This window comes from Thamnophis sirtalis, unplaced genomic scaffold, assembly GCF_051295495.1.
Source record: "Thamnophis sirtalis isolate CommonGarterSnake01/CBP01778 unplaced genomic scaffold, rThaSir2_p1.2 scaffold_13, whole genome shotgun sequence".
Lineage (NCBI taxonomy): Eukaryota > Metazoa > Chordata > Lepidosauria > Squamata > Natricidae > Thamnophis > Thamnophis sirtalis.
The window spans coordinates 1,946,034-1,965,957 of NW_028261393.1; the positions used below are offsets into that span (position 1 = coordinate 1,946,034).

Genomic DNA, 19,924 nt, shown 5'->3' on the forward strand with positions numbered 1-19,924 from the left:
GGTTGCAGGAGTCAACGTTCATCATTCATCGGTCGTGGCTTGTTTGTGAGAGACACTTGGAGAAGTGATTTGCTTTCTGTAACCCTGATTCAAGGAGACACTTGGAGAAGTGAATTGCTTTGTAAGAGTTTTGTTTTGCATTCTGTTATCTTCTTGTCAGAGACTTTATTTATGTTTATTTTTGGGCTCACAGCCAGTCTGAGCCGAGGACTGATAAAGTGAGTTCCTTTTAAGTTTGTCTGCCTGTCGTCTGTTAACGAGCGAGGAAGGGGGGACAGAACAGTCACTCAGCTGGTTTTCATGCCCTAAGCCTAAAGCGGGACCAGAATGTAGTGTGACGGTGTCTCACATCTCCTCCTTTAACCTCTGTGGTTCAGGGTTCCTAGATATTTCATTTAATTAGCCCAGAGTGGGGATTATATGAGGAACCCCGATAATGTCCTTCTGCTTCTCCTTCTCTCCAGCGGAGCCGGTAACCTCCAGACTAAAACAGCTCCGGCTGCAGCGAGACGATTTCGAGATCCTAAAAGTGATCGGCCGAGGAGCTTTCAGCGAGGTGAGGAAGAAAGCGTTTCAGACTTGACCCTCCCGGGTTCTCGTGGCTATAAAGGGAAGGAGGGGAGACGCGCATTCAGGCCGGCAAGGTTGATGCCATCCTTCCGAGGCAGACCAAATGCCAGGTGCTCCTTCATTTAATAATCAGGAAAGAAACCACTCAACTCCGTTCTTAGAATTAAGTGTACTTTTACTAATTACAAACGATGAGTAGCAAAGCAAAGCTGAGCCTGAGTAAATTGGCGCGAAAGCAATGGATATCATGTATGATTCAATCCCCTCCCCTTGGCACCCCATTCCATAGTCCAATAATAATTCAACCAAGTCAGGTGGGAGATGTCTTTAAAAAGCATCATCAGGCTGGAATGCTGGACAGTTGGCCTTGGCGGGAAATGCCCTTCTTCCACATGTGCAGATAGATGGTCAGCTTCTAATAACAATCCTCCAGCACATAATGATTCCCCTCCCAAATACCATGCCCCCCCCTCCCCGTTTCAATGGCAGCCGAAAAGCAGCAGCGAAGCAGAGGCTGACACCAAATTTGGAAGCCAACGATGCATTAGCTAATACAGGGGTCTGACTTCCCACAAACCTCTGAAATAGAAAAGATCCTTGGCTCCATTTGTTGAAAAATGTATAGTTTTATTAGCGATCAGGCGTATAGCAAAGCTAGAACTGAGAATCGCGCGCCAAAATCCCCAAATTCTTCTCCCAGCCCTGTATCGCCCATCAGGTTCAGGCAAGATGTTTTCATTTTTTTTCTTTCTCTCTCTTTCTCAATCAAATACTTTTTTTATTTTCCATTTTCATAACATACAATCACATGTATACTATTACATAGCCAGTATCCTATTGTATTAAGTAGTAATTACATCTGTTCCTCTTGTCATCAACGCCCAGAAAGATAAAAACCCATTATTGGCTCTTCTGCTCTCCATACACCTCTTTCTTCTACCTCTCTCCTACCTCCTTTCTTCCCTCCATCCTCCTTTCCTACTCTACTTCCCCTTCCTTTCTCCTTCTCCTCTCTCTCCATTCCACTCCTCCTTCTCCTCCTCATCTTCCCCCCTTACCCTCTCTCCTATCCCTCTCTTCCTATCTTTCTTCTCTCATCTGTTTCCCGGTTCCACCACAACACCGCGGTAGACAAAAGCGCGGTTGACGAAAGCGTGTATGTGACGTCATCACAACGCGACGAAAAAGATCGAAAAATGTAAAAATAAAGCGAAAACCTTACCCTAACCCCCCCAAACCTAACCCTAAACCTAAACCTAACCCTAAACCTAACCCTAAACCTAACCCTTAACCCAACGAAAAACCTAACGCTAACCCTTAACCTAACGCTAAACATAACGCTAACGCTCTAAACCTAACCCTAACCCTTAACCTAACCCTAACCCTAACCCTAAACCTAACCCTTACCTTTATGTGAATCGGCTTGCTGTAATTTAATTTTTATTTCAATTTTTCGATCTTTTTCGTCGCGCTGTGATGACGTCACATACGCGCTTTCGTCGACCGCGCTTTTGTGGAACGCGGTTTTGACGGGTCACGCTGTTTCCCACTCTTCCTCTCATTGGTGTATTTCCGCTTCTGAGCAAACTCCAATCTATGTTGATGGTATTTATGCTTCCATATCCATATACTTAACATATCTTAGTTTTAAAGAAAAAATAAGAGAAGACAGTATACATGTGCAATCATATTACATTAAAATCTAACACCCCTCGTCAAGCCTAATATTCATCCCTCCCTCCCCCCTCCCCCCCCAGCCTTCCCTCCTCCGACTTCCCAGAACCCATACATGGTATAAATCTTTAACAGAAACAGTCTAAAATATATTGGGGGGAAAAGAATAAAAAATTGATAACATCTTTACATTGAACTTAGCTCCTCAAGATGTTTTCCTAACGGACTGTGCAAGGGTAGTTTGGTACGCGGTTCCCTCTTTCTTCCAGCTGGGTGACCTTGAGGCAGCTTCTCGAGGAGATGCAGCACTTACTTTTGCTTTCCCAAGCATTCCCCCCCCCCTTTTCATTCCCTCTCCCCACAGTTCACGGCAGTCTGTCTTCAAAGCACGAAGCGAGCAGAGAGTGGCAGCTGGCGACAGAACTTTTATCATTGGCTTTATCATGCACGCGTCTCCCTTGACTCTTTTACCTGCGCAGGTGGCGGTGGTGAAGCAGAAGAGGACCTCGCAGGTGTATGCCATGAAAATAATGAACAAATGGGACATGTTGAAACGGGGAGAGGTAAGAGGAGAGGCAGATCATTTCGACGCTCAATAAACCAATAAAAATCGCCTCGATTCGGGTTTTCCATACAGATTTTCTTAAGACATGGTGTTTGGTGTCCCAACTTTGGAGCCGAGGTGGCGCAGTGGTTAGGGTGCAGCACTGCAGGCCACTTCAGCTGACTGTTATCTGCAGTTCAGCGGTTCTAATCTCACCGGCTCAAGGTCGACTCAGTCTTCCATCCTTCCGAGGTGGGTGAAATGAGGACCCGGATTGTTGTTGGGGGCGATATGCTGACTCTGTAAACCGCTTAGAGAGGGCTGAAAGCCCTGTGAAGCGGTATATAAGTCTAACTGCTATTGCTATTTCCCACAGCGTAGCTTCCCACAACCGCAATTCAGACTGGAACGTCCATTGCTAGTCAAGATGTGCAGCCCAATTTTTACGAGCTTTTTTTTTTGTGCCACGGTTGTTAAGTGAATCAGGCAGTCGTTAAGTGAACTCGGCGTCCCCTCTTGACTTTGCTGGTAAAGAAGGTCTCAAAGGGGGAATCACATGACCTCGGGATGTATTATAAATACACCTCAGTGGCCAGGGGTGCCCAAATTTTTGATCGTGTGGCCACGGGGATGCTGCAAATAGTTGTGAAGTGTGAAAATTGGTGATTGTAACTTCAAATGGTCACTAAACGGATGCTTATAAGTTGAGGACTGCCTGTATTTCCCACGTTGATGGCAGGAAGGTTTTGTTTGACAGTAGGTGGCCCAAGACCAACTAGAACAGGGGTCTCCAACCTTGGCAACTTTAGGACTTGTGGACTTCAACTTCCAGAATTCTGGGAGTTGAAGTCCACAAGTCTTAAAATTGCCAAAGTTGCCTGAGGAATTCTGGGAGTTGAAGTCCACAAGTCTTAATGTGGCCAAGGTTGGAGACCTCTGAACTAGAGATCTGTAGATAGAGCCTCATTGTGCCCGTCACTGTACGAAGCAGGAGGTTTGACCCTCTCTTTGTCAATCTCAACTCCGCTGCTCCAGGTTTCCTGCTTCAGGGAAGAGAGGGACGTCCTGGTTAACGGAGACAAGCGCTGGATCACGCAGCTGCGTTTTGCCTTCCAGGACGAGAATTACCTGGTGAGTCCCACCTGGCTGATGGGAGCATCGTTTCCTTAGCATTTATGCAGATGTGGCTAACTTCGATTTATTTAGACCTCCGAGTCGCCTTATAGAGGAGATGGCCGGTATGAAAATGTAAAATATTGTAATATACTATGCTGTACTATATATATATATTCTACATCAGTGTTTCTCAACCTTGGCAACTTGAAGATGTCCGGACTTCAACTCCCAGAATTCCCCAGCCAGCTGGCTGGGGAATTCTGGGAGTTGAAGTCCGGACATCTTCAAGTTGCCAAGGTTGAGAAACACTGCTCTACATGGCACATTATATACTAACTACATAATATATTGCACATTGTATAGTATATAGTACATAGTATATAGTGCAAAGCATACGCTATATAGTATAGCATATAGTGGAGTGATGTGGTGGCCTAGAGGGGGAGTTCTCGCTTCCCAATCAGGAGGCCATGAGTTCAATCCTAGGTAGAGGCAAATACTTCTCTCTCTGGGCACAATGAGAATATATCTGCTGAACAAAACTCCGCATTGGCGACAGGAAGGGCATCTGGCCAGTAAACATTCAGCTGCACAGACTCCACCCTGCAAGGGATTATGGGGCCATTAAAAGGAGATGATAGTATAGAGGACTGTATTTTTCGGAGTATAAGATGCACCATGATTTTGAAGAAGTAATTTAAAAAAAAAAATTGCACTCTGCAGACCCCCCCCCCAAACCCTCTGCACACCTCGTTTTTTGTGGAGAGTTTGAGAGGCCCGCAAAATGCTTATGGGGGCTGGGGGGGGGCAAAAACAAGCAAGAAACGACCCCAGCGGCACTTGTAAGGCCTCCCAAACCCTCTGCAGGTCCATTTTGGAGAAGGGGGCGGGGTTTCGGGAGGCCAAAAATGCTGTATTCAGTGTATAAGACGCACCCAGATTTTCACCCCTCTTTTTGGGAGGAAAAAAGCTGTGCCTTATACTCCGAAAAATACGGTATGTAGCATAGAATGGACTATGTAGTCCAACCAACACTACGCTCTATTATCCCGTACTAATTGAGCCCGTGCTGTGATGGAGATGTCAATCAACCCGTCTAAGAACGCAACCCACCCCCCCTTAGATCTTCTCCTTCTGCCTTTCTCTAGTACCTGGTGATGGACTACTATGTTGGCGGTGACCTCCTGACCCTGCTGAGCAAATTTGGGGACCGCATCCCGCTGGAGATGGCCCGGTTCTACTTGGCCGAGATGGTGATGGCCATCGACTCCATCCACAGCATGGGTTACGTGCACAGGTAGGTAGCTCTGGGGGCCCAGGCGGATCTGCGGAGGCAGAGGCTGCTCCAATGCCGTGTTCGCCATCTTCAGGACACCCTTCTTCCCATGCACAGGCAGTCCTCACTTTACAGCAAATCTCTTTAGCGACCGTGCAGAGTTACAGGTGCACGAAAGGGACTTAGGATGACTTTTCACATGACCATTGCAGGAGCCGAGGTGGCGCAGTGGTTAAATGCACCACTGCAGGCTACTTCAGCTGAGTGCTAGTTCTGCAGTTCGGCTGTTCAAATCTCACCGGCTCAGGGTTGACTCAGCCTTCCATCCTTCCGAGGTGGGTAAAATGAGGACCCAGACTGTGGGGGCGATATGCTGACTCTGTAAACCGCTTAGAGAGGGCTGAAAGCCCTAGGAAGCGGTATATAAGTCTAACTGCTATTGCTATTGCTATAGAACTCACAGTCTCCTAGTGATTGGCCCAAAGTCACTCTGTTGATTTCCATGCCTAACGTAGGACTAGAACTGTGGTTAAATGCAGCACTGCAGGCTACTTCAGCTGACTGTTATCTGCAGTTCGGCTGTTCAAATCTCACCGGCTCAGGGTTGACTCAGCCTTCCATCCTTCCGAGGTGGGTGAAATGAGGACCCAGACTGTGGGGGCGATATGCTGACTCTGTAAACCGCTTAGAGAGGGCTGAAAGCCCTAGGAAGCGGTATATAAGTCTAACTGCTATTGCTATTGCTATAGAACTCACAGTCTCCTAGTGATTGGCCCAAAGTCACTCTGTTGATTTCCATGCCTAACGTAGGACTAGAACTGTGGTTAAATGCAGCACTGCAGGCTACTTCAGCTGACTGTTATCTGCAGTTCGGCTGTTCAAATCTCACCGGCTCAGGGTTGACTCAGCCTTCCATCCTTCCGAGGTGGGTGAAATGAGGACCCGGATTGTTGTTGGGGACAATATGCTGACTCTGTAAACTGCTTAGAGAGGGCTGAAAGCCCTATGAAGTGGTATATAAGTCTAACTGTTATTGCTATTGCTATCCTGATGAAAATTCAGACTGGCTCATATTTATGACAGTCGTGGGAACACCCTCCCGAAAATGCACCAGTTGAGAGCTGAAAAGAGATAACCACAACAACAGAAAAGGAAAGGGAGAGAGGAGGAGAGGGGAAAGGGGAGAGAAGGAAAAGAAGGGGAAAGGAGAGGAAGGAGGGAAGGGATGGAAAGAGAAGGAGAAAGGGTAGGAGGGGAAAGAAGAAGAGAGAGGAGTAGGGGAGAGGGAGGGGGAAGAAGGAAAGGGAAAGGAGAGGAGGGAGGGGGAAAAGATAATGAAAGTTAGGGGGGAGATAATACAAAATAGGTGTACAGAAAGACAACCCAGGATGTATATTTTAACTTTTTACATGGAAAAACAAACAGGTAAAAGTGATAAAGTTAAACAATAATTATGCCAATGTGGACCTGTAACTACATATAAGAGAATACAAATAAAAAAAACTTTTTATTAAAAAAAAACACATTTCTGATGGTCGCAGTGTCCCGGCATCACGCGGTCCCCTTTTGTGACCTACGGACAGGAAGCCCGATTCACTTAACAACCATGTGACTTAACAGCCGCTTAACACCTGTGGCAAGAAAGGCCATAAAGTGGGCCAAAGCTCACGTAACAAATGCCTTGCTTAGCGACATACATTTCGGGCCGTAAGTTGAGAGGATGAGCTGTACGTCCTGAGTTCACTCGTGGTTCTTCCCCCAAATCCTTCTTGGCAACCGTCTCCGTTCTCTCTCCGACAGGGACATCAAACCCGACAACATTCTCCTCGACCGGTGTGGCCACATCCGGCTGGGGGATTTCGGATCCTGTCTCAAGCTGCGAGAAGACGGGACGGTGAGGCTTCCAACCCTAGGAGTGTGGATTTTATGGGGGGAAACAACCATCATGGCTTAATGGTGGCCAAGGGGGCTGGTTTTGACCCCAAAGACCTTTCCGATTTCCTGTCAAAGCTACACACAAACTAGGATTGCCAACGGAGGGCCGGTGCTTCAAGGCGGTCTGGCAGGGACCGCTGGGAAAGACTCCCCCCCACCCCTCTGTGCCCCACTTGTGGGCTTTCCAAAGACCCACCCACCCACCCACCCACCCTCCAACCTGGGCCATATCGGACACCGGATGGGGCAGTTCGGACTCTGGTTCCGAGGTTCTCACCCCCATTCTCACGGTGGCAGGTCTGTTCCACAGTGGCCGTGGGCACCCCCGATTACCTCTCCCCGGAGATCTTGCGAGCAGTGGAAGATGGGCTTCATCCCTACGGCACGGAATGCGACTGGTGGTCTCTGGGCGTTTTCGCCTACGAGATGTTCTTTGGACACACACCCTTCTTTGCCGACTCCGTGGCGGAGACGTACGGCAAGATCCTGCACTTCAAGGTTGGTGGCCCGGAGGGCAGCCGAGTGGGTTGGGAGGGGTGGGCTTAACGTGCCCCGCGGCTGGACCCAGGTGTGAAGTTCTTGAGGGTGCCCTGCTCTACCAATTACCTCCACTCGACCAATTAGATCCCATAGATTAGGCCTCCTCCGAGTTCCATCAGCCGGTCAATGTCGACTGGCAACCACGCGGAGGAGAGCCTTCTCGGTGGCAGCTCCGACCCTATGGAACGAACTCCCCATGGAGATTCGTACCCTCACCACCCTCCAGGCCTTCCGCACAGCCCTTAAAACCTGGCTGTTCCGACAGGCCTGGGGTTAAAGATATTGACTCCACCCGAATTGTATGAATGTTGTGCTCTTAACGATGTATTGTTTTATGTGTTTAACATGGTTTGTCCTCCCTCCCCCTGAACTGTGAGCCGCCCTGAGTCCCCCCAGGGAAAAGGGCGGCATACAAATAAAATTATCTATCTATCTATCTATCTATCTATCTATCTATCTATCTATCTATCTATCTATCTATCTATCTATCTATCTATCTAATCTATCTATCTATCTATCTATCTATCTATCTATCTATCTATCATCTATCTATCTATCTATCTATCTATCATCTATCTATCTATCTAATCTATCTAATCTATCTATCTAATCTATCTATCTATCTATCTATCTATCTATCATCTATCTATCTATCTATCTATCTATCTATCTATCTATCTATCTATCTATCTATCTATCTATCTATCTATCGATTTTGTAGGGTGGCAACTCCTGGGGGCTCCTTGGTGGTCTCTGAGCTGGGTAGTTTTCCTGCAGACCGGTGGTGAAATCCCATTTTTTTTACTACCGGTTCTGTGAGCGTGGCTTCGCGGGCGTGGCAGGGGAAGGATACTGCAAAATCCCCATTCCCTACCCCCCCCCCCGCACTCTGGGGCCAGACAGAGACGGTTCTCCAAGCTACTCAAAATTTCCTCCAGAACCTGCTGAATTTCACCCCTGCTGCAGGCGTTTCACAACCCAACTAGGTAACATCATCAGTGCTAAAGGAGAACGGGGTTTGTGGAGGAGAAATGAGAGGTCCTTGTGTTCTCTGAGCTGGGTGGTTTTCTTGCAGACGTTACATTTTAGATTTAGATTTTTTAGATTTAAAGTTTATTTATATGCCGCCCTTTTCCCTGGGGGGACTCAGGGCGGCTTACAACTTAAAAAGGGGGGGGGGAGACAAACTTTTAACATATAAGACAAATACATAATTAAAACACAACATTCATACTATTCGGGCGGGTTGTAGTCTTAACCCCAGGCCTGACGGGATAGCCAGGTTCTGAGGGCTGTGCGGAAGGTCTGGAGGGTGGTGAGGGTATGAATTTCCACAGGGAGATCGTTCCACAGGGTCGGAGCCGCCACCGAGAAGGCTCTCCTCCGCGTAGTTGCCAGTCGACATTGACCGGCAGATGGGACTCGGAGGACCCAACTAGGTAACAACATCATTGCTGTGGGATCCTTGGTGCTCTCTGAAGGGGCTGGGTTTCTTCCAGGCGTCTCGTTACCAAACTAGCTAACGTCATCAGTGCATACCCCGTATACCCCGTTCTGCTTTCGCTTACTCGTGGCTCCCTCCTTTCTCCCAACCTTCATTTCTTTCCCCCCCCAAGGAGCATTTCCGCTTCCCCCTCTTGACCCCCGAGATCCCCCCGGAAGCCCAGGCCTTAATCGAAGGGCTGATCTGCTCCCGGGAGACCCGCCTGGGACGCAACGGGGTCCAGGACTTCAAGGAGCACCCGTTCTTCGTCGGCATCGACTGGCAGAGCCTGAGGGACTGCAGCCCGTCCTTCGTGCCCGAGTTCGCCAATGCCACGGACACTTGCAACTTCGACGTGGTGGACGACTGTCTCACCGACATGGTGAGAGGGGGAGGGGTACGTGACCTCTTATTTTTCTCTGCCCTTTCCCCCTCCGCTGCACCCGGGGAGGTCCCATTCCTTTCACAGGTAGTCCTCGACTTACAACCCGTTCATTTAGCGACCATTCAAAGCTTCCCCCGGCACTGAAAAATGTGGCTTAGGAGTGTCGTTGCCGCATCCCCTTGGTCACGTGATCAAGATTCAGGCAGCGGGACCAACTGACTCGTATTTATGACGGTTGCGGGGGTCATGCGATCCCCCCTGTCGTGACCTTCTGGCAATCAGAGTCAGAGGGGAAAGCCCGGTTCACTTAACAACCGTCTTACTTGCTTAACAACCGCAGGGGTTCGCTCCACAGCGGGCGAGAAAGGCCGTCAAACGGGGCAAAGCTCACTTAAGGACTGCCTCGGTGAGCAGCGGAAATTTGGGGCTGAATTGTGGTTGTGAGTGGAGGGCTACCTGGGAGAGAGGTGGAAGGGACCTCGGGGGTCTTCTAATCCAGTGTTTCTCAACCTTGGCGACTTTAAGTCCCGTGGACTTCAACTCCCAGAATTCCCCCAGCCAGCTCTGCTGGCTGGGGGAATTCTGGGAGTTGAAGTCCACGGGACTTAAAAGTCGCCAAGGTTGAGAAACACTGTTCTAATCCAACCCCCTGCTCAAGCAGGAGACCCTAGTCCAGGGGTGGGTCCAACCTTTGAACTTTAAGACTTGTGGCCTCTGACTCCCTGGCTGGGGAATTCTGGGAGTTGAAGTCCACAAGTCTTAAAAGTTCCCAAATTGGACACTTTTCTATTATACCATTTCAGAAAAAAAAACGGTGTAAGATTTTTCAAACATCTCTGGTTAAAAATAGTAATAATTTAATGTAAGAAAAAAGAAAGCTGAGCCGCCTTCAGTTCTGATTCTCCCTGCTAAAGGCTCAGCTGGGTCTGCTCTGACCGGGAACCTCCCTCCCTCCCTCTCTTTTTCCAGGAGACCCTGTGGGACGTCATCGAGACCTCTCCCCTGGGAGTCCAGCTGCCCTTTGTGGGGTACTCCTACACTTACACAGCTGTGAAGTAAGAAGCATTTCTGGCACCCTTTTTATACTTTGCAAAAGCTTGTATAAAAGTTTGCACTCGTTACAGAATGGAAGGACGACTCCCTTAATGGGAGCGAAAGAATAATAAACAATAACCTAAAAAGTTTGGGGGGGGGGGAAAGTTTGCACTCAGAGGCTAAGCTGGAGCCTGGGCGTTTCTTTCCGGTGTCGATTCCCACGAAAGTCCTGGATCCCACGATGGTTCTCAGCAGGTTCTTCAGATGCAGAACTAATCCTGGCATTCAGCGTCTTTCAAGATGGGTGGACTTCAATTCCCAGAATTCCTCAGCTTTATGGCCTTGGGGGAGGGGGTGTGGCAAGTCCTCCACCTGCTTTCCAGGGAAACTCAGAAGGGCAGGAAGCTCTGGTTTTTGGCCCCAAGAGCTGGGCCAGGAGTTCAAACAGGCCCAATATGGCTGGTGGGCTGGTTCTGCCACACGGATATTTTAACCCTGGATTTTTGATTTCTATTATTCCTAGAGGTTTTATGGCAATCATTTTCTTAGTTGTCATTAGCCACCTGGAGTTAGGTAGCATGACCTCTGGGTGCCATCTACCAGCCAATGCCACCTGGCTATTAACCGGGGGAGGGTCTTCTCTGTGGCAGCTCCGGCCCTCTGGAACGAACTCCCCGCAGGGATTCGGACCCTCACCTCTCTCCAGGCCTTCCGAAAAAGCCGTCAAAACCTGGCTTTGCCGGCAGGCCTGGGGGTGATGAGTTCCCCTCCCCTCTCGACTTGTATGGTTGTGCGACTGTTGTTTACTTTTATTATTTGTATTTTGTTTTTTATGTTCCCCTTTTCCCCCCTTGAATTGTTCGCCGCCCTGAGTCCCTCCCGGAGAAGGGCGGCATACAAATAATACAATACAATACAATACAATACAATACAATACAATACAATACAATACAATACAATACAAGCAGCCCCCGATCTCTTCTCCATAAATAAATAAAAATAAACCCAGCTGTGGAGGGTCAGAAAGAACCAGCTGGACCTAAAGGGAGTCCTTTACTGACGACCACAATTGAGCCTAACATTTCCGTTGCTAAGCGAGACGGGTGTTAAGCAACTTCTGGCCCCGTTTACAGCCGTTCTTGGCCCAGTTGAACCACCGCAGCTGTTAAGTTAATCACACGGTCGTTAAGCGAATCCTCCATTAACTTTGCTGGCCAGAAGGTCGCAAAGGGGGGGATCACGTGACCCGGGGAACACTGCAACCGTCATAAATACATGCCAGTTGCCAAGCGTCCGCATTTTGGTCACGTGTCGATGGATTCTGCAACCGTTGTAAGTTGAAGAACGGTTGTTAAGTCCCTTTTTTTCAGTGCCGTTATAACTCTGGGTGGCCACTGCAGGAGGTGGTTGTAAGTCAAGGACTAACTGAACAGACGCCGTGGGTTGAGCGGCTGTGAGAATCTGCCTCTCTCTCAGACAGGAAGATCCCAAGGAGAGGGACCCCTGCCCCAGCGCCATGGATGTGGAGCCTGCTGGGAAGAGGGGAGAAGCCCAGGGAAGCCCTCCAGAGGAGCCGGTAGGTCCACCAAGGGGAATCCTCCATCACCTCTCACTGCAGGAGGCAGCATGGAGGCCATCGCTTAATTCTTATTTGGGAGAGAGAGAGCGGGGAGGGCAAATAAGTAAGTGAAATAAATTTAAGACTTTCAAAAAAGAAAATTTAAGACGCACTTCACAGACCTGTGAGCAAAAATGAAATAAGAGAAGCGGGGAGAAAAGGAGAAGAAAAGAGGAGAGGAGAGGAAAAGGAGAAGAGAGATAAAAGGGGAGAAAAGGAGGAAAAACAAATGAGAAAAGGAGGAGAAAGAAGAGGTGAGAGAGGAGAGGAGAAGATAAAAGGAGGAAAGAAGAGAAGGGGAGGAAAGGCGAAAAGGAGGAGAAAGAGGAGGAGAGAGGAGAGAAGAGAGAAAAGAGGAGAAAAGGAGAAGAGAGATAAAAGGGGAGAGGAGGAGAAAAGGGGAAAAAAGAAAAGAACAGAAAAGGAGAAAAGAGGAGCAGAAAGGAGAAAAGGAGAAGAGAGGAGACATAAAAGGGGAGAAAAGACAAAGGAAAAAAGGAGAAAGAAGAAGGGAGAGAGGAGAGGAGAGAGACAAGGGGAGAAAAGGAGAAGAGGGAAAAGGAGGAAAGAAGAGAAAAGGGGAGAAAAGAAGAAAAAAACAACAGAAAAGGAGGAGAAAGTATAGGAGAGAAAAGGGGAGAAAGGGAGGAAAGACAAATGAGAAAAGGAGGAGAAAGAAGAGGTGAGAGAGGAGAGGAGAGAAAAGGACGAAAGAAGAGAAGAGGAGGAAAGGAGAAAAGACAAGAGAGAAAAGGAGGAGAAAGAGGAGAGAGGAGAGAAGAGAGAAAAGGGGAGAAAAGGAGAAGAGAAGAGAGATAAAAGGGGAGAAAAGGAGGAGAAAAGGGGAGAAAAAAAGAACAGAAAAGGAGAAAAGAGGAGCGGAAAGGAGAAAAGGAGAAGAGAGGAGACATAAAAGGGGAGAAAAGACAAAGGAAAAAAGGAGAAAGAAGAAGGGAGAGAGGAGAGAAGAGAGACAAGGGGAGAAAAGGAGAAGAGAGGAAAGGAGGAAAGAAGAGAAAAGGGGAGAAAAGAAGAAAAAAACAACAGAAAAGGAGGAGAAAGTAGAGCAGAGAGAAAAGGGGAGAAAAGGAGAGAAGAGAGGAAAGGAGGAGAGAAAAGGGGAGAAGAGAAAAGGAGGAGAGGAGAGAGAAAACATTTAAATCCAGGGCTGGGGTTTTATTCCCGCGGTCGGGAGCCGCAGGGGAAGCCATTGGAGATGCTCACAGCCTCCCCTCTTCGTCTTTCCCGCTAGGCCTGTGAACTCCCCGATGGGCAGAAGCTGGACCAGCCCATGTTTCTCGAACTGCAGGCAGCCTTCGAGGAGGAACTGAAGAGCCGGGAGATGTTGTGTCAAGAGCTCGGCGTGGTCAAGGTGGCCAACCAGACTTTGGCCAGGTGAGTTGAAGAGGCCGGGGGGGGGGGGGGGCCCTCTGCAGTCCAAAAAGTTTCCCCTTGACTTTTTCCTCCTCCCCTCTGGACAATCCCTTGGGGGGAGAAAGCGTCAGGGAGGGGGATCCAGGAGAGACTTCATCCTGGTCCTTCTGGATCAGAGGTCCTCAAACTTGGCAAACCTGAAGACCTGTGTGGACTTCAACTCCCAGAATTCTCCAGCCGGCCAAGGTTGAGGTCCTCTGCTCTGGATCTTCTCCAGGTGAACAAGGAGGCTTAGGAGTCGACAGAACGCAGGTCCTTTTGCTCCAGGGGGTCTCCAACCTCGGGCGTTGGAAGAGTTGTGGGCTTCAACAGCCGCATAGTTCCCCAGCCAGCGTGACTGGCTCCCCAGAAGACCCCCAACTTTCTGCTGACCGCCTCTTTCTTTCCTCCCCCCTCCCCACCCAGCCAGCTGAAAGACGCCGAGAGTCGAAATGTGGAACTGGAAACTCAGATCAAACGCTTGAAGGAGCAGATCGAAGGCATGAAAGCAGCATCCGAGGAGGGCAAGTCCGGTTTTCCCTTCCCTGTAGACCCTCCCCCCCCTTCCCTGCCCTGAGCCGCTCTGGCCTCACCGACTCCCCGGGGTGACTCGGGGCGCTCCCAAACGTACAGGGAGTCCTTGACTGATGGGTTTAGTGACCGTTCGGAGTTACAACAGCACCGGAGAGGCTTACGACTGGTTTTCTCACTTATGGCCCAATTAAAATGCTTGGCGACTGGCACGTATATATGACCGTTGCACTTTCCCGGGGTCCTGTGGTCATTGTTTCTGAGCGGCGGGGTGGCCTGGGGGTGAAGCTAATTACCTCCCGTTCGGAAGGTTTGAGAGTTCAAGCCTAGGTAGCAGCAGATACTTCCCTTCCCAGATGGAAAGAAAAAAAAAAAATCTGCTGTGAACTCCACGTAGGTGTCAGGAAGGGCAGCCGGCCGGTAAACGCTCAGCTCTATCCAGTCGCCCTGATTAGCGTAGAATTAGTTACAGGATGAGAGTCGTTAAAGGGAGTATATGATCACCGTTCCTAACTTTCCCAGCCAAGCGAACTCAATGGGGGGGGCAGATTCGCTTAACGACCGCACGACTGCAGTGATTTGCTTAACGACGGTGGCAAAGAGGTCATAATGTGGGAGGGAATTCCCTCGACAGCGCAAAGGGGATCCCTAGCATAGAATGCATGATGCTTGGGGGCTCGGAGTGCAGCAGGGATTCTTGCCCGATGCAGCTGCCCGCATGCCCAGCACATTTTGAGCATGGATGCGTGTCCCGCCCCACTGCCGATAGGCCCTTGGCCCCACCTTTTTCTTTCCCTTCCAGCTGCTTTCGGCTGGAGCCCATCCTGGCCCCCCATCCTCAGGCAGCCTTTCTTGCACTGCGTGGAACGGCCAGCCCACGTAAGACTCTCCAGGAAGGGGGGGGGGAAGGGGATTTAGGGGGAGGGGGCTTTGTCCGGCCTAACAAGCTTTGCTGGGATAAGACGGGGGTGGGGTGGGGGGGATGCACTTCTTTCCTGGACTGTGATCTTCTTCCCCCCATTTGAACCTTTTAAAGAGCCGTCGGCTCTCTTAAGAACAGGAGAAAGTGGCACGGAGGAGGGGTTTTCTTTTCAAGAGGACTAGGAACTTGGTTTCACGAACGGTCCTTTAGGTCAGTGTTTCTCAACCTTGGCAACTGGAAGATGTCCGGACTTCAACTCCCAGAATTCCCCAGCAGTGGTTAGGACAGTGTTTCTCAACCTTGGCAACTTGAAGATGTCCAGACTTCAACTGCCAGAATTCCCCAGCAGTGGTTAGGACAGTGTTTCTCAACCTTGGCAACTGGAAGATGTCCGGACTTCAACTCCCAGAATTCCCCAGCAGTGGTTAGGACAGTGTTTCTCAACCTTGGCAACTGGAAGATGTCCGGACTTCAACTCCCAGAATTCCCCAGCAGTGGTTAGGACAGTGTTTCTCAACCTTGGCAACTGGAAGATGTCCGGACTTCAACTCCCAGAATTCCCCAGCCAGCATTCGCTGGCTGGGGAATTCTGGGAGTTGGAAGTCCGGACATCTTCCAGTTGCCAAGGTTGAGAAACACTGCTTTAGGTGCTACGCAAGGAAACAGAGGCCGCCACGCGGGTCTCCCCTCCCCTTCCCCGCCCGTCGGTGGACGCTGCGCCCTGCTGACGTCGATCTCTGCTTTCTCTTTTCAGCAAAGTGGCCCCGCGGCATCCCGGCTCTGTGAATACCCGCTTGTGGTACCTCTGTACCGGCACTTGCTGCTCTTTTCGAGGGTACGTTGGCTGCTCTCTCGGGGGGGGGGCGCACGCCGCTTCCTTTTTCTCGCTCCGAGCACTCCCCGCGCCCCGGTGCATGCCTCACAACTAGCTCTTGTGGGTCAGTGTGCGTTTTCTACACACCCTTTCCTTCTTTCACGGGTACCATTGGAATCGGGAAGCCCATCGGCCTCTGCCCTGAGACCCAGGACTCTCCCGGCGTGTCCTTGCGGGTCAGGCCGCACGCAAAGGGACCTGAACCCAGGGCTTCCCAAAGACGGCAAACCCTCTGAAGTGAACTCACAACTTTCCTTTGTTAGGAGGGCCGGCAAAAAGTTTCTCCCTCAATGCCGGTTAAGAAGTCTGTCCAGAGGAAGAGACGAATATTGTCTGCCACATCTGTTCATCTCCACCCCGCTCCCTGCCTTTCGTCCCCCAGAGTTAGGGGGCTTTGCTAGCAGCGCTGGCTCTTCCTTCCCAAGGACCGGCCCATAGATTTCCACTGCTCTCCTCTCCTCTGCCTTCTGTCAGGCACTGGGCCCAGCTGCTCCTCCTCTTCCTCATCAGCACCTTCAGACCTGGGGGCTGTTGACTCTCCACCTGAGGGCTGACGGATGGCCCAGGCCCCACCTGTCTCTCTCTCTCTCTCTGCCCCTTGGATCTCTCAGGTTGCCCTGATGCTGACCCTCCTCCTCCTCCTCTTCCTCCGATTTGGCTGCTGGCCAACAGGACACAACATTGTTCTGCCTGGCTGCCTTCTCCTTTGGGAGAATCCCTGCCGCTTTGTTCCAGCTTTAAGAACCTGGAGTCAAAAATCGAGGACTTAGCAATAGCAGTTAATAGCAGTTAGACTTATATACCGCTTCATAGGGCTTTCAGCCCTCTCTAAGCGGCTTACAGAGTCAGCATATCACCCCCACAGTCTGGGTCCTCATTTCACCCACCTCGGAAGGATGGAAGGCTGAGTCAACCTTTGAGCCAGTGAGATTCGAACTGCTGAATTGCAGGCAGATGGCAGGCAATAGCAATAGCAGTTAGATTTATATACCGCTTCATAGGGCTTTCAGCCCTCTCTAAGCGGTTTACAGAGTCAGCATATTTCCCCCACAGTCTGGGTCCTCATTTCACCCACCTCAGAAGGATGGAAGGCTGAGTCAACCTTGAGCCAGTGAGATTTGAACCGCCGAACTGCAGATAACAGTCAGCTGAAGTGGCCTGCAGTGCTGCACCCTAACCACTCGCGCCACCTCGGCTCCCAAGGGCTTGCCAGATAGACCAACTCAAAGGGTGCTTGACTCCCACCGGTTTCCTGGTCTCAGGATAACCAAGTTGGAAGGGGCCTCAGAGGTCTTCTAGCCCAACCCCCTTCTCAACCAGGAGACCCTATGCTGTTTCCAGACAAGTGATAGTCCAGGCTCTTCTGAAACACCTCCGGCCTTCCTAGATGGGGGGTGAAAAAGCCCACCCTCTCCCTCCCCCGGCACCGACATTCCACGCCCCCCCCCACTGGATTCCGAACCTTGTAACCTCTGACCCCGGAAGGGATGCATTTAAGCAAGCTAATTTCGAAGCCGTTTGTTTGTGACCATCTCTGTGTCTTCCAGAATTACTTTCTACCCATAAATGGTTCTTTTCCACCAAAATTTCTCTCCCCCTGTAGCCTCTTCTCTGTGTTCCTTCCCCCCTCCCTCACTTCCCCCCCCAAGCTAAAAACTCTCTCGAAGTTTGCAAGTTTTTCTTTTTCAGAACGTGGCCGGAGTGGATTATGGGAGGTGGCCCTTCTAGGGATTTTGGCCAGTTTTGAGCCGAGCCTTTTTTTTAAAGCCCAAACTGGGGCCGAGGCCATCTCCTACCTGGGTCGTTCCCATGCGAACACGGCTGTGTCCTCCCCGTTTTAATGCCGACGCAAGTGTGTTCCGGCCACCAGAGACTGGGGATTTAAGACGGGGGGACTCAGCTCTTCCAAGCGGACACACCCCATGGATCGCTCCTGCCATTCTCTGCCCAGGAGGGGCGGGGTCTCCGCAATCCAATTTCTTTCAGCCCCCCACCCGAGAGAGCTCTTTGGGGGCCTGGCATCTTGACCGGTCTGTGTTCCTTTTCCAGGTACGTAGGCCCTGCATCGTCCACGTGGGATACCTGCTCTTGTGCACCGCTGGGCATGGATCGGAGGCCTCCAACTGGGGCCGAGCGGAAACCGTTTGAACCCTGGCCGGGGCAAGGAAGAGCCGGGCACAGCGGCCGCTCGCAGCTGCCTTGGCAAACCCCTTTGGTGGAGAAACTGGCTTGGGCTAAGATGGTGAGGCCACGTCCCGGAGATCCATCCGCCCCTCTGGTTCACTCCCGGGGGCTCCCTTTGCTTCGAGACCACCGACCCACCGTCGAAAGGGAGGGGAAGCAGCAGGAGCTGAAGACGCAACCCGGGGCTTTTCTAAGCATCTTTGCACTCTGTACAGACCCTCCTATAGAATCCACACACCCCCTCCCCAAATCCCGGATGGCACTTTGCACTGGAAACGCACACCGTTCCCAAGAGAGTCGGGACGAAGCCGCCCTGCCGGAAACCGCTTCTCCCAGGACGCTGCGAAGAATATTGAGATTCTTCCCCGTGACTTTTGCCGTTCAGGGTCCCAGCGCTTGTTTTCTGCACCCGATGCCCCTTTGGGAGACGGGGGCCGGAAGGGCCCGGGGGCAGGAGAAAGGCCTCCCCATCCCGCCTTCCTCGGTGACCTGTGAGAAGTAACAACTTTTCAGTGAGAAGAAGGTGGCCGTGTCTGTCCTGGTGGCCTGGCAGAGAACCGATGTAAGAATTTAGCCCAACGGTGCCCTCGGCCAGCTGCAATCGGGGCCTCCCAGATGTGCTTCGAAGGCCAAACACCCCCCGCCAGGCCTTCTGGTGCCCATTGGACTCCTACTTTTTAAACTGCCACCGTTTGCATTTTGCTATTCTCCACGTTTGAAAGCCCGCTGGCAACCTCAGCTCTGTAGCGCTCCTCGGTTCCACCCACCCACCCTTAGTAAGTTATTCCGAATGGTGAGGGGATGACGACGACGGCGTGGCAGCCTGTCCTGCCTCAAAGCAGGAGACCCAAGTCTCTAGTCCCTATGTTTGGAAGTGTGGATGCATGTTTATATAAATCAAAAACGAGCTTGGTTTTTTGGGGTGGGGTGGGGTGGAAAAGCATACTGGTAGTTTTAGGGTTTTTCACATCAGCCCCTCTTGGGAGGGGGGGGTTGTCTGTCTCGCCTTCCACGCCCCAAATATTTATTATTCCTCCTTTGTGCAAGGCATTGTGCATTGGCTGCGCGCATGAAGATGCATTTTGCCACTCTGTGGAGCCCAGGAGGCGAGGGAGGCTTTCTTGGGTTTCCCAGTCGGAATAAAGGCGGATTATTTCCTGGTCTTTGTGGGATGTTTGTGATGGAAGGAAATCTTGGGGTCACAGGGCCCCCCCCAAACTTGGAGGCTTGTGGACTTCAACTCCCAGAATTCTCCAGCCAGCAGAGCTGGCTGGAGAATTCTGGGAGTTGAAGTCCACAAGCCTCCAAGTTCCCACGTTTGAAGGCCTCTGGTTTAGGATTTTGCAGCCGGAATCAAAGGCAAAATGAAGATGTACACAAACACACACCAGGAATCGAACCCCACCAAGCTGTGTCTCCACAATCCCCTCCCATCAGGCCTGCCACCCTCCCCAAGGGAGTCCTCGACTTGCAACAGTCCGTTTAGGGACCGTTCAAATTTACAGCGGCCCTTGAAGTCGCTCAGTACGCCCCCCCCCCCCCGTTTTCACTCTTTTACGACCGTTGCCGCCTCCCTGTGGTCACACGGATCAAAATTCACAACACGGTTGCATTCATGACGGTTCCCAGGGTCCCCTTTTGCAAACTTCTGACAAAGCAGTCAACTGGGGGGGGGGGGGGGAAACCAGATTCACTTAACGACCGTGGCAAGAAAAAGTCATAAAATGGGCCAAAAATCCACTTTTAACAACTTGCTCAGGCAGAGAATTTCGGGGCTCAGTTGTAAGTCGAGGATGGCTTCTCAATTATTATTATTATTATTAT

General features: G+C 50.7%; 1 protein-coding gene across 3 annotated transcripts in view; it reads left to right on the forward strand.

Annotated features, from left to right (window-relative positions):
- DMPK (DM1 protein kinase) overlaps positions 1–18,211 on the forward strand; it is a 24,570-nt gene extending 6,359 nt beyond the window's left edge. Inside the window, exons 2-15 of one of the 3 annotated variants that reach the window (XM_087728410.1) lie at positions 465–556; positions 2,724–2,807; positions 3,824–3,919; positions 5,053–5,201; positions 6,981–7,074; positions 7,413–7,613; positions 9,272–9,535; positions 10,493–10,578; positions 12,035–12,134; positions 13,429–13,571; positions 14,016–14,113; positions 14,923–14,999; positions 15,797–15,877; positions 17,966–18,211. In XM_087728410.1, the coding sequence (XP_087584536.1) occupies positions 465–556; positions 2,724–2,807; positions 3,824–3,919; positions 5,053–5,201; positions 6,981–7,074; positions 7,413–7,613; positions 9,272–9,535; positions 10,493–10,578; positions 12,035–12,134; positions 13,429–13,571; positions 14,016–14,113; positions 14,923–14,999; positions 15,797–15,877; positions 17,966–18,064 (1,664 nt within the window). In that variant the 3' untranslated portion in view covers positions 18,065–18,211. The remainder of the gene's footprint in view (positions 1–464; positions 557–2,723; positions 2,808–3,823; positions 3,920–5,052; positions 5,202–6,980; positions 7,075–7,412; positions 7,614–9,271; positions 9,536–10,492; positions 10,579–12,034; positions 12,135–13,428; positions 13,572–14,015; positions 14,114–14,922; positions 15,000–15,796; positions 15,878–17,965) is intronic. The other 2 variants (XM_087728411.1, XM_087728412.1) reach the window with 2 other exon arrangements.
- Positions 18,212–19,924: the final 1,713 nt, after the last annotated feature.